The 15910-nt window shown below is 47.9% G+C and overlaps 1 protein-coding gene across 1 annotated transcript; it reads left to right on the forward strand.

Annotated features, from left to right (window-relative positions):
* The first annotated feature begins 421 nt into the window (after positions 1-421).
* LOC112582680 (histone-lysine N-methyltransferase PRDM9-like) lies at positions 422-5707 on the forward strand. The gene is made up of 5 exons (XM_045164476.1): positions 422-530; positions 747-1018; positions 1510-1577; positions 2701-2894; positions 4578-5707. Exons 1-5 carry the CDS (start codon positions 422-424, stop codon positions 5705-5707), a joined length of 1773 nt encoding a protein of 590 aa, XP_045020411.1.
* Positions 5708-15910: the final 10203 nt, after the last annotated feature.

The following is a 15910-nucleotide window of genomic DNA, read 5'->3' on the forward strand; positions in this document are numbered from 1 at the left end:
TTTCCTAAGTAAGAAGGTTGGGAAGTTAAACCTACTAACAGGAAGTGCGGGAAGCTAACACTGAACTGGGCATCTGTGGTCAGTGTGGAGCCTCAGTCTCCTGAACCAGTAGTTAAAGGGAGAAGAAACAAAGTATAGAGAAGGGACTTCCTGGTGGTTAAGTGGTTATGACTCCACACTTCCACTGCAGGAGGTGTGGGTTCCATTCCTGGTCAGGGAACTAAGATCTCACAAACCATACAGCATGGCCAATAAATAATGTATCATTAAAACATAAAAGTACAAAAGTAAAAGTTTGAAAAATAAATGTGAAAAAGTTTTAACAAACTGTATAGATGGACAAGTAGGAGATCTCACCCTTTCTGGTAAAACAGGGACTAATTCTCCAGACCCCACCAGCCTTGCTTAGCTTCTGTTCTCCATGTTAGAACTCAGAAGAAAGAAGACCAAAGTGAAGAGGTACAGCGTACGAGAAAGAAAGGGCCATGTGTACCACGAGGTCAGCGAGCCCCAGGATGACAACTACCTGTGTGAGTGACCCTGCTGGCCCACTCATGGAGAAGGGGTTATGAGACCTTGGTACAATAACCTCACCTCACCATTTGGTCCCCCAATCATCCCCTTCCTCTAGGACTTGGGGTACAGGATCAAGGCCAAAGGCCGTGAGTGCCCCAGCTCTTTCTGAAGGTCTTTACGACCAGCAACATCACTATACCTCCCCTCATCCCTGTTGCTCTCACCTCCAGATTGTGAGGAATGTCAGAACTTCTTCATCGACAGCTGTGCTGCCCATGGGCCCCCAACCTTTGTAAAGGACTCTGCAGTGGAAAAGGGGCATGCCAACCGCTCAGCCCTCACTCTGCCCCCTGGGTTAAGTATCAGGCCATCGGGCATCCCTAAGGCTGGGCTTGGAGTGTGGAACGAGGCATCCGATCTGCCACTGGGCCTGCATTTTGGCCCCTACGAGGGTCAGATCATATACAATGAAGAGGACTCCCACAGTGGATACTGCTGGATGGTGAGAAATAGCCCTCTTTCCCTGTCCTCTGGCTCTAATCGTTTGTGTGTTGTGGGGGTGTACTTCATGTCTACATGCAAGGACACGGATGGTGATGACATGGTCGGCAATGACACAGTCAGCCCTGTGTACTGTGTGCACTGGGCATGAACACAGGATTTCTATCCAAAGGTCAGAGGAAGGTGGGAGGCAGTGGTACAGGCACACAAGACTTCTATCTAAAGATCAGAGGAGAGCTGGGAGACAGTGGTGCAGGCATACAGAAATGACCCTTCACTTGTGGAGCCCTTGCCTTCAATGTGCCAATAGACTCAGACTTGAAACGATTACTAAGGAGCTTACTGTGTGGTCCGACTGGCAGTTGAATCCATGCAGGCTGAAGAGCACCAATGCCAGCAGGGGGAAAGTTCTTCTATTACTTACTACCAAAAAAATAAAATAAAATAAAGTAAAAGAGAGAAGAAAGCTTGTATCTCTTTTCTGACACTCAGGTCACCAAAGGGAGAAACAGCTACGAGTATGTGGATGGAAAAGACACGTCTTTGGCCAACTGGATGAGGTGGGTGCAGTGAGCCTGCAGTTTGTAGATGTCGCTCCTCCCTCAAACCCACACCCCTTTCCTTCTCAGCCCATCTCCCTCGGTAGCTTTCACATCTTCTTGCCTCTTTTCCCTCCATATCATGCTCTTTCATTTCAAAAGACATTAGAAAGAAAGAAAGAAAAATATAGCATGTGCCCTCAAAATATGTCTATATGCTCAACAAAACTGAGGCACTTGAACACAACTTGAGGAGTCTAGATTCACCAGGGACACTTTACCTCACTTAATTGACACTTACCAAACACTCTGTGTCCCAGTTTAGACAGTGAACTTCATTACTGAAGCAGATCACACAACCCATGTCCTTTTGGAGAACATACTGAAGACAGACATTAACCAATTGATTTTAGGAATAGTAACCTTACTTTTTCTATTTTTGAATAATTGCACAGCACCAGGATAACCTAACATGGGAGACCTTGAGTCCGTGTGGGCAACAACCTCCCCAGGCTCGGTTCCAGTGAGAAGTGGGCCCTGAGGCCTGAGAAGGAATGGGGAGCAGGATGGCCGTGAGCATGGCCATTCTCTGAGGGCCTCTACTTTCATCAGGGCAGGCAGAAAGTGAATAAACTATTACTGTTCTCTGTCTCAAGCTATGTCAGAGCACTCTCCATGTTTCCATGGGAGAGGGTGGGCAAGTGAATAGGACCCTGGATACATGTCGGGAGATTGGAGAAAAGCCTCTGGAGAGAAGGAAGGCTGGGGTGAGTGCTGAGGGGTGCATGCTAGCCTAGGAGTACCAAGTCCTGCGGAATGAAAGAGAACTTAATTTAGAGTTTAGAGGAGCTGGAGGTCACCAGTCTTATGGACAGTCCAGGTGGAGACAAGTCTGGAACTGGGCTCTGGACAATGGCTAATTAGGTAAGGAGAGAAAAGCATTCCAGCCAGGAAGAGGACTGGAAACAGGATCTGGAAATAGGAATTCACACAGCCAGGTCTAAGGTGTGTACAGAAGGTCCCCATGAGGGGCGGTGGGAACCATGGCGGCCTCAGAGCCTGAAGGCAAGGAGCTGGGTGTGGTCCAATAGTGGAAGGGTCTCCTCACCTGTGGTTTCTTTCCCTTTCCTGGCCTTGATCCCAGGTATGTGAACTGTGCCCGGGATGATGAGGAGCAGAACCTGGTGGCCTTGCAGTATCACGGGCAGATCTTCTACCGAACCCGCCAGGTGGTCAGGCCGGGCTGTGAGCTGCTGGTCTGGTATGGGGACGAGTATGGCAAGGAACTCGGCATCAAGATGGACAACAGGGGGAAGAGCAAGCTCTCGGCCCGGAGAGGTGAGCGTCACCCCTCTTCCAGCGCTCCACCCCATCCTGGGGAGCTTCCTTGGTCCGATTCTGAAGCAGAGTCCAATCCAGTCTAAAGTCAGTCAAGTTGCAATTAAAATGCCTCAGAATTTGATTCATTTCATAAGACTGTTAGGAAAAATATTTATATTAAAAATATTAGTTCTAATTTTCAATATTTCATGCAAAAAATATGTAACATCACCTTCTGCTGAAAGGCTTAGAAGCAAAAAGTAAGTTTTTTAGCACCTACCTGCTCTCTCACCTTTACCAGTTTCTTCCTCATTTCCTCCACATTTCTAAGTGACATGCATACAGTGATTTGCATTCAGTTACTGTTTCAGTTTGTTGTCATGTGAATTCATACTTTGTGCCAGACAGGGCTACACACACTGAAACAGACAGAACCACTGCCTTGGGGCAGCATGGGCTTCATACCAGACAGGGGCTGGTGCTCTGAGGAAAACCAGTGCATGAAAAGTGCCTCGGATCAGCATGAACAGAGTGGGGTGTGGCGGAGGATGGTGGGGCAGGGTCTCTGCAGAGATAACACCTATGGATTCCAGGATTCCAGGCAAGGGAGCAGCCAGTGCTGCAGCCTCAGGGCCTGGAAGAGAGGCCATGTCAGTGGTTGCAGGAGGAAGCACAGAGGGAGAGGAAGGAGGCTGGATGGAACACAGAAGCCTCAGCGTCAATGTCCATGTGCAGGCCTTAGGGTCTTCCTGGGTGACACAGAACAACCATGTGGCTCTTAGCTCCAAGCGGCATGTTCTCTGTTCTAAGATGATGTTTCAGTTCATTTTTGGGAAGAGACAGCAGTGGGGAGTCCCCTCAGAGGTCAGTTCATTGCCAGACATGAGGGGAAAGTGGCCTGGGTAAAGATGCTTGGGAGTGAGGGTGTGAAGAGTCTGGCTGGAGATGTATTTTTAAGCAAGACTTCCTAGTGCATGTTAAATGGACTAAGACTGTGTGAAATTAGAGGTATGAATATTGGTGAGGCTTGAGAAAGGACATGTCTTTATTGTATGATGTATAGAAAACAGAGAGGAGCAATTTATGAACCAACCGGGGCAGCAGGAGCCAGAGACCTGTAGTCAGTAGGACCTGGGCCTCTTGGTCTCGTCCAGTCTCAAACCCACTTCCTGTAGAGTGGTTTCTTTGAAAGGCTGCTCTTTGAACAAGAAGCCTCAAATACAGCTTGACTCACACCTGCTCTAACCACCCCCTGTGCTGCCTCACATATGCAGAGAGCTCTAGGCCAGGTGCCCCTAACTTAATAGACCCTTTCCCCTCACACGGAGCCATTCAGGAAGATTCCACCTAAGTCATCAAGAGTCTTATCTCTCAGTAGGGTAAAATACCTGTGGCCACTGTGACACGACTTTTCAGATACTTACATGCAGGGAAAGGTCCCTGCAGATCCACCTGTATCAGGAGAGACGCTGCCTCTGATGCTACTGAAAGGTCCCTAGGCTGGGTGGTATGTAGAAAAGGCCCTTGATGCAAGCTTCCTGGATTTCTGTAGATGTAGAGAATAAGAATGGAATGGAAAAGTGGACTGTAAAGACACACTTGATGGGAGACAAATCGTGCACTGTCAACACTAAGATGATTACTGGGGCAGGCTTTACCATGGCAAACCAGCTACCTGACTAAAACTTCCTCTTTCAGCAGAACCAAAGCCCAAGATCCACCCATGTGCCTCCTGCTCTCTGTCCTTCTCCAGTCAGAAATTCCTCAGCCAACATGTCCAACGCAGTCACCCCTCTCAGATCATCCTGAGGCCATCTATAGGAGACCACCTCCAACCAGAGGATCCCTGCCCAGGCAGTCAAAATCAGCAGCAGCAATATTCTGATCCACACAGACCGAGTGGCAAACCAGAGGGTCGAGAGCCCAAGGAAAGGCCCCATCCTTTGCTGAAAGGCCCCAAACTTTGCATAAGGCTGAAGAGGATTTCAACGGCCTCTTCCTACACACCCAAAGGACAAATGGGGGCTTCTGAGGTGCATGAGAGAATGGCCGAAGAGCCCAGCACAAGCCAGAAGCTGAATCCAGAGGACACAGGCAAATTATTCATGGAGGCAGGGGTCTCAGGGATTATAAGACTCAAGTACGGAGAGCATGAGCAAGGCTCCAAGGATAGGTCAAGTCTAATCACACCTGAGAAGATACACACAGGGGAGAAGCCCTATGTTTGCAAGGAGTGTGGGAAAAGCTTCATTTGGAGGTCAGATCTCACCAAACATAAGAGGACACACACAGGGGAGAAGCCTTATGTTTGTGGGGAGTGTGGGCGAGGCTTCAGTGAGAAGTCAAATCTCACCAAACATAAGAGGACACACACAGGGGAGAAGCCCTATGTTTGTGGGGAGTGTGGGCGAAGCTTCAGTTTGAAGAAAAATCTCATTACACACCAGAGGACACACACAGGGGAGAAGCCCTATGTTTGCAGGGAGTGTGGGCGAAGCTTCAGTGAGAAGTCACGTCTCACCAGACATAAGAGGACACACACAGGGGAAAAGCCCTATGTTTGTGGTGATTGTGGACAAAGCTTCAGTTTGAAGTCAGTTCTCATCACACACCAGAGGACACACACAGGGGAGAAGCCCTATGTTTGCAGGGAGTGTGGGCGAAGCTTCAGTGTGATGTCCAGTCTCATCAGACACCAAAGGACACACACAGGGGAGAAGCCATATGTTTGCAGGGAGTGTGGGCGAACCTTCAGTGTGATGTCCAATCTCGTCAGACACCAAAGGACACACACAGGGGAGAAGCCCTATGTTTGCGTGGAGTGTGAGTGAGTCATGACCAATAAACCACATCCTAGCCACAGGAGGATTACTGTAGCCACCCCATGCCTCAGCTCTAAGGGAGCCTCAGAGCAGGTTTATGATCTGTTACTGTCACCAAGAGTATGAGGAGAGACTTCCCAGATGGTCCAGTGGCTACTACTCCAATGCGTAGAGCCATGTTCAATACCTGATTTGGGAACTACCTCCCACATGCAGCAACCAAGACACAGTGCAGCCATGTAAATAAACACATAAGCAAATATTTTACAGAAGCAGTGTGATGAACACAGAATTAATTGATTAAACAGACTTTCCACTTTCATGACAGGAGAGGAGGTAGATAAACAGCAGATGGTTTCTTAAGTGTTCTGTAGATATTCATGCCAATTGCCTTCACGGTTTTTTGTACTTCTTCTAATAAATTTTGTCTCCAAACAAATCTGAAGCCCAGACTACGTACTCACCCCCCCCCTTATTACTGACAGCAGTGGGGTCCAGTGATAGTGAACCCCTGGGAAGGCATTGTTCTGGAGCCAACTCAGTTAGGTCACTGGACAGTCACTTCCAGGGTCCAGGGAGAGGAATCTAGGATTTGAGACAGACTCATCAGGGAAGAGAAAACTCTGGCTTCCTGGGAGGTGTGGCCTCTCCTCCCTATAGACCTAGACTCTACTTTGGCCTCTCCTGGTTGCCCTCTGTCTTCCTCTGACTTCTGTAGCCCCAAAAGTGAAGGCCACGTGCATGTGTATGTGTGCATGTGCATGTGCCTCGCTCAGCCTGGGCCATCTGGTCTCCCTCACTCTGTCTTTGCCACTTCAGCAGGGTCATCACAGCATCTGGACTCCAGACTCGACCACAGGGGTCCAGTTCTCAGCTCTGCCCTCAGCATCTGTGTGACATGGGACAAGATGCTCAACCTCTCTGTGTCTCTATTCTCATCTGTGATACAGGGTGGGAGCATCAGCGTTTTGGTCTGTTGCATAAGCACAGGCAGAATCTGGCAGAGGCTGGCTGAGAGTGCAAGCCCCGCCGTTGCTGTTATTTGTGTTTTTTTCTTTAATCTTTTTAAATTTTTTAATCGAAGGATAGTTGCTTTACAGAATTGTGTTTTCTGCATGTCCTTCAGCCCCCACATCTTCCAGGTCTTCAGAGCTAGACGAGGAAGGGGCTGTTTAGGCACTTAGCTGCCCTGATGAGGACATGTGAGGTCAGGGATGCTAAGGGAGCACGACCTCCCTTCCCACCATTGCCGTTCTTACTGAGCTGGGCAGCCCCAGAGCCCCTCCACACAGACAGGCAGTGCTGACAGTCGTCCACCCTGCGGACAACAGAGCCTGGAGCCACGTGTGCAGGAAACTCCTGTCCAGACCCCATCCCACCCCCCACCTGGAGGGTCCTTGAAGCCCACACTGTGGCTTCTCTAATGCACGGGTCTTGTACCTGTGCCCACGTGCTTTGGTCAATGCTGTTGCGACCTTGAAATTCTTAACTATGAAATAGTTCATCCTTACACTTCCCTTTTATGAGTGAAGTCTGATGGACCATAGGGTGCACTGTGAGCAGAGCAGATGCACACAGCACAGCCCCCAGGGCTGACCAGGCTGCACGTGGTGACAAGGTGGACAAAAAGTCCACCCCCGCAGGTGAGTGAAGGTGGTGACTGCACCAGGAAGCCACGCTTGCTTAGACCCAGAACTGAGTTCCAACACAGAGTGGAGGCAATGGTGTTCTTAGCAGTTGACCACACCCTTCCCTCTATGAAAAAAAAAATAAAAAAAGAAAAAAAAAATCTAGGCAAAAAGCCTACAGCACCCAGTATTCCCAGGTGGTCTCCCATCCAAGTCCTAACCAGGCCTGACCCTGCTTAGCTTTGGAGATCAGCTGAGATCGGGTGCCTTCAGGCTGATATGTGCAGAGACATATGCCCAATATGCTACTGGAGATGAGTGGAGAAATAACTCCAGAAAGAATGAAGGGATGGAACCAAAGCAAAAACAATACCCAGCTGTGGATGTTACTGGTGATAGAAGGTCCGATGCTGTAAAGAGCAATATTGCATAGGAACCTGGAATGTCAGGTCCATGAATCAAGGCAAATTGGAAGTGGTCAAACAAGAGATGGCAAGAGTGAATGACAACATTCTAGGAATCAGCGAACTGAAATGGACTGCAATGGGTGAATTTAAGTCAGATGAGCATTATATCTACTACTGCGGGCAGGAATCCCTCAGAAGAAATGGAGTGGCCATCATGGTCAACAAAAGAGTTCGAAATGCAGTACTTGGATGCAATCTCAAAAACGACAGAATGATCTCTGTTCATTTCCAAGGCAAATCATTCAATATCACAGTAATCCAAGTCTATGCCCCAACCAGTAACGCTGAAGAAGCTGAAGTTGAACGGTTCTATGAAGACCTACAAGTCCTTTTAGAACTAACACCCAAAAAAGATGTCCTTTTCATTATAGGGGACTGGAATGCAAAAGTAGGAAGTCAAGAAACTCTTGGAGTAACAGGCAAATTTGGCCTTGGAATACGGAATAAAACAGGGCAAAGACTAATAGAGTTTTGCCAAGAAAATGCACTGGTCATAACAAACACCCTCTTCCAACAACACAAGAGAAGACTCTATACATGGACATCACCAGATGGTCAACATAGAAATCAGATTGATTATATTCTTTGCAGCCAAAGATGGAGAAGCTCTATACAGTCAGCAAAAATAAGACCAGGAGATGACTGTGGCTCAGACCATGAACTCCTTATTGCCAAATTCAGACTTAAATTGAAGAAAGTAGGGAAAACCACTAGAGCATTCAGGTATGACCTAAATCAGATCCCTTATGATTATACAGTGGAAGTGAGAAATAGATTTAAGGGCCTAGATCTGATAGATAGAGTGCCTGATGAACTATGGAATGAGGTTCGTGACATTGTATAGGAGACAGGGATCAAGACTATTCCCATAGAAAAGAAATGCAAACAAGCAAAATGGCTGTCTGGGGAGGCCTTACAAATAGCTGTGAAAAGAAGAGAAGCGAAAAGCAAAGGAGAAAAGGAAAGATATATAAACATCTGAATGCACAGTTTCAAAGAATAGCAAGAAGAAATAAGAAAGCCTTCTTCAGCGATCAATGCAAAGAAATAGAGGAAAACAACAGAATGGGAAAGACTAGGGATCTCTTCAAGAAAATCAGAGATACCAAGGGAACATTTCATGAAAAGATGGGCTCGATAAAGGACAGAAATGGTATGGACGTAGCAGAAGCAGAAGATATTAAGAAGAGATGGCAAGAATACACAGAAGAACTGTACAAAAAAGATCTTCACGACCCAGATAATCACGAAGGTGTGATCACTGACTGCCGGGAGCCGGCATATTGCATATTGAGTGCATATTGCATATTGAGTGCAGCACTTTCCACAGCATCGTCTTTCAGGATCTGGAATAGCTCAACTGGAATTCTATCACTACCGGGAGCCAGCGTGAGGAATTCCACCCATGACAAAGGTCATGAGGAAGGAGGCTCGGCATACGCAAAGGCGGGATCGAGCCTCAGGAGTCCCCCTGGAAATTCTCGAGCATCTACCCCCCAAACCAGCGTCTGCCTACTTTCTGCTTTGTGCTTTCACCTACACCTCTGACTTTACGGGGGGCTGTCCCCCACTACCTCTCTCTGAAAAAAGAGTTATCTTACAGCTCCAGTTAATAATTCCTGGGTGTGACAGTGTTTAACCTACAAACTCCTTTGGAAATCCTCTAGCTTGCCTGAATAGGTTTTTCCGGCCACATGTGATTGTTCAGAGCCTCCCAACTGTGAGAGGCAGGAGATGTTCTAAACTGTCTAAACACAGATTCCTTTGAGTAGTTAAAAGATTGATTAGAAATTGTATTGGTGAAGGGTTTTTCACTTATTGAGCCAATGTTTGCTGCTAAGTCTCCATACTCCTTACCTACTGTGTCCTTGGCAGTGTATTGATTGATATAATGGGTGTATAGAAATGTAAGTAGTAGCCTCAATGTTTGTAACGTTGGACCCTGGAGTTAATTCTTTTCTTGATTGAGCCCACCTCACCTTTGCCCTATAGGAATGCAGCTTTGTCCAATGCTTTTTTGGAGGCTGGTGCCTGACTTTGGAATAATCACCTTTAGAGAAAGATAAGTTTCTTAAAATGTTAACAGGCCTCCTGGCCAGAAGATGATGTAATTCACCTGAACTTTTGCATATGATAAGTTTGAAAGCCTGGCTTCGATTAGGACCAGGAACTGCTGTCCTTGCATGACTCCACCCCTTCCCCCATTATCCTCTATGCACAACTTTAGGTATAAAAACTACTTTGGAAAATAAAGTGCGGGCCTTGTTCACTGAAACTTGGTCTCCCCATGTCGCTCTCTCTTTCAAATTCTGGCTGAGTCTCCATCTGGAGCGCGGAACCCACCATGCTTGCTAATTATGCCTGGGCTTCTAAGATCCGACCGGGGAGGCCTCAGTGTCTCCTCTCCTTCGGGAGAACGGAAGGACGCCTGCGGCCTATGTAAGTGGTGCAAACTTCTTGTCTTGAAGTTTTATTGGTCTCCCGCGTAAACCAAGCTACTCAGCCTCTTTTCTCCACTGAATTTTCCTACTGAGCTATCCTCATTCTATTACTCTTTATATCTTTGATGAATAAATAATTAAATAGGTCGCCGACGCCGTCCCCGCTTCGAATACCCTGGATCAGCCGGGGCTGGACCCCGGCAACTGACCTAGAGCCAGACATCCTGGAATGCGAAGTCAAGTGGACCTTAGAAAGCATCACTACAAACAAAGCTAGTGTAGGTGATGAAATTGCAGTTGAGCTATTTCAACTCCTGAAAGATGAGGCTGTGAAAGTGCTGCACTCAATATGTCAGCAAATTTGGAAAACTCAGCAGTGGCCACAGGACTGGAAAAGGTCAGTTTTCATTCCAATCCCAAAGAAAGGCAATGCCAAAGAATGCTCAAACTACTGCACAATTGCAGTCATCTCACACGCTAGTAAAGTAATGCTCAAAATTCTCCAAGCCAGGCTTCAGCAATATGTGAACCATGAACTTCCTGATGTTCAAGCTGGTTTTCGAAAAGGCAGAGGAACCAGAGATCAAATTGCCAACATCTGCTGGATCATGGAAAAAGCAAGAGAGTTCCAGAAAAACATCTATTTCTGCTTTATTGACTATGCCAAAGCCTTTGACTCTGTGGATCACAATAAACTGTGGGAAATTCTTCAAGAGATGGGAATACCAGACCATCTGACCTGCCTCTTCAGAAATTTGTATGCAGGTCAGGAAGCAACAGTTAGAACTGGACATGGAACAGACTGGTTCCAAATAGGAAAAGGAGTTCGTCAAGGCTGTATATTGTCACCCTGTTTATTTAACTTATATGCAGAGTACATCATGAGAAACACTGGACTGGAAGAAACACAAGCTGGAATCAAGATTGCCGGGAGAAATATCAATAACCTCAGATAGGCAGATGACACCACCCTTATGGCAGAAAGTGAAGAGGAACTCAAAAGCCTCTTGATGAAAGTGAAAGTGGAGAGTGAAAAAGTTGGCTTAAAGCTCAACATTCAGAAAACAAAGATCATGGCATCCGGTCCCACCACTTCATTGGAAATAGATGGGGAAACAGTGGAAACAGTGTCAGATTTTATTTTTCTGGGCTCCAAAATCACTACAGATGGTGACTGCAGCCATGAAATTAAAAGACGCTTACTCCTAGGAAGAAAATTTATGACCAACCTAGACAGCATATTCAAAAGCAGAGACATTACTTTGCCAACAAAGGTTCGTCTGGTCAAGGCTATGGTTTTTCCTGTGGTCATGTATGGATGTGAGAGTTGCACTATGAAGAAGGCTGAGCACCGAAGAATTGATGCTTTTGAACTGTGGTGTTGGAGAAGACTCTTGAGAGTCCCTTGGCCTGCAAGGAGATCCAACCAGTCCATTCTGAAGATCAGCCCTGGGATTTCTTTGGAAGGAATGATGCTAAAACTGAAACTCCAGTACTTTCACCACCTCATGCGAAGAGTTGACTCATTGGAAAAGACTCTGATGCTGGGAGAGATTGGGGGCAGGAGGAGAAGGGGACGACAGAGGATGAGATGGCTGGATGGCATCACTGACTCGATGGACGTGAGGCTGGGTAAATTCTGGAAGTTGGTAATGGACAGGGAGGCCTGGCGTGCTGTGATTCATGGGGTTGTAAAGAGTCGGACACGACTGAGAGACTGATCTGATCTGATCCCTCTCTGAATGAACTCTGCTCTGTCCTGATCCTTCCAGAATGGGTTCAGGAGCCTGAAGTCCAATCGGTCACCAGAGGACACCAAGGGGTGAGTGGGCTATGGGGCAGGGAGGGGTGGGAGGTGGTAACTCCAGGACTGGGGCAAATGGCCCTCAGTTCCCTCCCTGTTCCAGGCTTGTGAAGTGTCGCTACATGAACCGTGTCAGTAATAACCACCCACTGTTATTTTCTCGTTTCTTTCATGCTTTCCTAAAGGAACACGTTTGTCTGCTTGGTTTCCCTATTGGAAGGGAAGCCACGTAAACTCTCCATCTTCCATGGCTTGTGGCTGGGGCCACAGGAGTGAGAGAGAGTTAGGGGTGATGCAGGCAGAGGGGTTTCAACTGAAATACAGTGGAGACCCAGAAGCTTGCAGGGGCTTCTCACCTGCACCTCCCACCAGAGCAGGGCCTGGAATCCCCTGGAAGCCTGAGCAGGTCAAAGCTTCTTCATCCCCTCCCCTCCCCTCCCCTCTCCACCCCTCAAAAAGCTGGATCCTGGGCCAGCCCACAACACCCCCAAAACCCCCATCACCCACAGGCCTTCACAGGCCCTCCCTCACAGAAGTGGGAAGACCTGCATGGCGGCAGCGATGGTGTGTGACCCCAGAGCTTGGGGTCTCAGCTGACCTTGAGCAAGGGGGCTGGTGCTTTACACACCCTCCCAGCCCAGAGAGATGCCAGCAGCCACAAGCCACGAAGTGAAGCAGAGGTGAGGAAGAGGGCTGTTGATGTGAGCTGTCTGAGGTCCCATCCTGTCCCCATGACAGTGGCCAGGCCTCACCTGACACTAGGACTGCGCTGCACGGGCAAACAAGACAGCAGCAGTCACAGTGACAGGACAGCCAGCTGCCTCCACTGCACGCTCCACTCGGACCTCAGAAGCCCCATAGCTGTACCTGACCCACCTGGCACTGCTCTGCTTGGCTGCCAGGGCTCGGGGACCCTGGGTGAGTAAGTGAGGGCAGAGCACCAGAGGCCAAGCCTGTTTTCAGCTGCCAGACCTGCCCTGGTCGCCAGACCCATGAGCCCAACCAGTATCTGAAGCCAAGATGCCTTTGGGAGAATGACACCACAGACGCTGACCTCAGAGCTCAGACTCCTGAAAATTTACTAAACAGGTTGTTTTTAGTCTTTTTTTTTTTTTTTTTTAAGTAGGAGGTTGGCAGGAAGAGGGAGGGGAATGACTTCCTTGGTGGTGCAGTGGTTAAAAATCTGCCTGCCAATGCAGGAGACATGGGTTCATCCCCGATCTGGGAAGATCCCACATGCTGTGGAGCAACTAAGCCTGTGCACAACTACTGCAGCCCAAATGCCTAGTGCCCATGCTTCCCAACAAGAGAAGCCACCACAGTGAGAAGTTCAAGCACAAGAACTAGAGAGTAGCCCCCACTCCCTACAACCAGGGAAAAGCCCGCATAGCAACAAAGACCCAGCACAGCCAAAAATAAATAACATTTTTTTTTAAGTAGGATGCTGCAGCATTCGCTGCTGGTCCAGAGGCTAAGACTCTGAGCTCCCAACACAGGGGGGCTGGGTTCAATCCCTGGTCAGGGCACTAGATCCCACATGCCTCAACTGAATACCCTGTGTACCACAACTAAGACCCAGCGCAGCTGATTAAATAAATATTTAAAAGTAAGAGGTGGGGCGGTCCTAAGATGGTGGAGGAATAGAAAGAGGAGACCACTTTCTTCCCCACAAATTCATCAAAATATCATTTGAATGCTGAGCAACTTCCACAAAACAACTTCTGAACACTGGCGGAGGACACCAGGCACCCAGAAAGGCAGCCCATTCTCTTCAAAAGGAGGTAGGACAAAATGTAACAGACAAAAAGAGAGACAGAAGAGTTAGGGAAGGAGACCCGTCCTGGGGAGGGAGTCGTGAAGGAGGAGAAGTTTCCAATCACCAGGAAACCCTCTTACCAGGCCTGTGGGGAGTTTTGGAATTGCAGAGGGAAACATAAGTGGGAGGGGAAAAAAATTCCACAGAATATGTGCCTTAACCACAACTCCCAGCGGAGAAATAGCCTAGACACTCACATCTGCCACAGCAAGCAGGAGAGGCGTGGGTTGCATGCTTAGGGTAAGGACTGGGCCTGAATGCCCTGAGGACAATCTGAGGGAGCTAAGGTGAGATAGCAACCCAAACTGTGGGATAGCCAGAGAGAGAGAGAATTTTCCTGTGAAAGCTCTAACCTAAGGCACAGTCTGGCCACTTCACAGAACAAAGGACTGAGTGAACACCAAAGGAGAGCTAGCTAGCTGTGGACTGGCCCCTCACCCTGCCGGAGGCAGAGAGGCAGGTGGGCGACAGCCAGAGGTGGAAGACGAGGGGCAATCTCTGCCCCAGAGATGGCATCCTGCACCAAACTGTGAGCAGGCTCCTACTTGCTAACCACATGTTCCTGGGATCCTGGACGATTGGCATCTGCCAGGAGGGTCGCAACCTGAGATCAGCCCCCCAGAAGAGACATACAGCACACCTGAAACAGCACTCCTTTGGCACACATGGGACACCGAGCAGCCGGGACCAGGGAGGTGATTAAGACACATGGCCCACCTGGGGCAGTGTGCTTGCCAAGCACCTGGTCGCCTGAGCTGCTTGGACCTGGGAAGGGCACAAAACGCAGGTCCAACTGAGTCTGTGCCTTTGTGGAGTACCCGAGAACCTGAACCTGAGCAGCTCAGACCAGGGAAGTGCATGAAATGCAGGGCCAACTTTGGACAGTTCCCCTGCAGAGCAACCTGGAGCCTGAGCAGTGTAGACTGGGAAAGCACAGGCCATCATGAGCTGGGGCAAGCCCCATGTGGTCCATACACCATGAGTACTCCCCTCACATGCCAATGATATTTGTTTGCAGTGCTCCTCCCTCTCCACAACACAACTGAACAAGTGAGCCGAAATAAGTGACCCCTTCAGTCCCTTGTGTCACGGTGGAAATTAGACACTGAAAGGACTTGCAAACAGAGGAAGGTAAAATAAATAAAGAGGAAGCCGCTCTGGAAGTGACAGGTGCAGCAAATTAAAACCCTGTAGCTAGCATTGACTATGCATTGGAAGGGGCCTATAGACCTTGAGAAGAAGTATAAGCTGGAACAGGGAACTATCCGAAACTGAACTGACCCCACCCTGCTGGCAGCAGCTCCAGAGAAATTCCTAGATATATTTTTACAATTATAATTTTTAAATTATTTTATTTTTAAGTTCTTTATTACTCCTTTAATTTTCATTTTTAAAACCTACTATTACTTTGCAAAAAACCTATTTTTTAAAGCAAACCATATATATATATATATATATTATAATTTTTGTGATTTTTTTTCTTTAATATTGTGTTTTTGAGAATCCAACCTCTACTCTAGGTTTTTAATCTTTGCTTTTTGGTATTTGTTACCAATTTTGTACCCTTAAGAATCTAATCTTCAGTACCCATTTTTACTTAGGGGTGTGAATACTGGCTTGATTTCTTTCTCCCCTTTTGACTCTCCCTTTTCTCCCCCATGTCACCTCTATCACCTCCCTCCCCCTTCTCTTCTCTACTTAACTCTGTGAAGTGTATTCTCAGCTGTGGAGAACACTTAGGGAACTGATTACTGGCTAGATTGCTCTCTCCCCTTTTGACTGACCCTCTTCTCCTCCTGGTCACCTCTGTCTCCCTCCTCCCTCTTCTCTTCTCCATATAACTCTGTGAACCTCTCTGGGTGTCCCTCACTGTGGAGAATCTTTTCACCATTAAGCTAGATGTTTTATCATCATTGCTGTATGGATGGAGAAGTCTTGAGGCTACTGTAAGAATAAGACTGAAAGCCAAGGGCAGGAGGCTTAAATACAAAACTTGAGAAAACCAGAGAACTCCTGACTCCATACCTGCACTGAAACAAAGCTCCACCCAAGAGCC

This window comes from Bubalus bubalis, chromosome X (assembly GCF_019923935.1).
Source record: "Bubalus bubalis isolate 160015118507 breed Murrah chromosome X, NDDB_SH_1, whole genome shotgun sequence".
Lineage (NCBI taxonomy): Eukaryota > Metazoa > Chordata > Mammalia > Artiodactyla > Bovidae > Bubalus > Bubalus bubalis.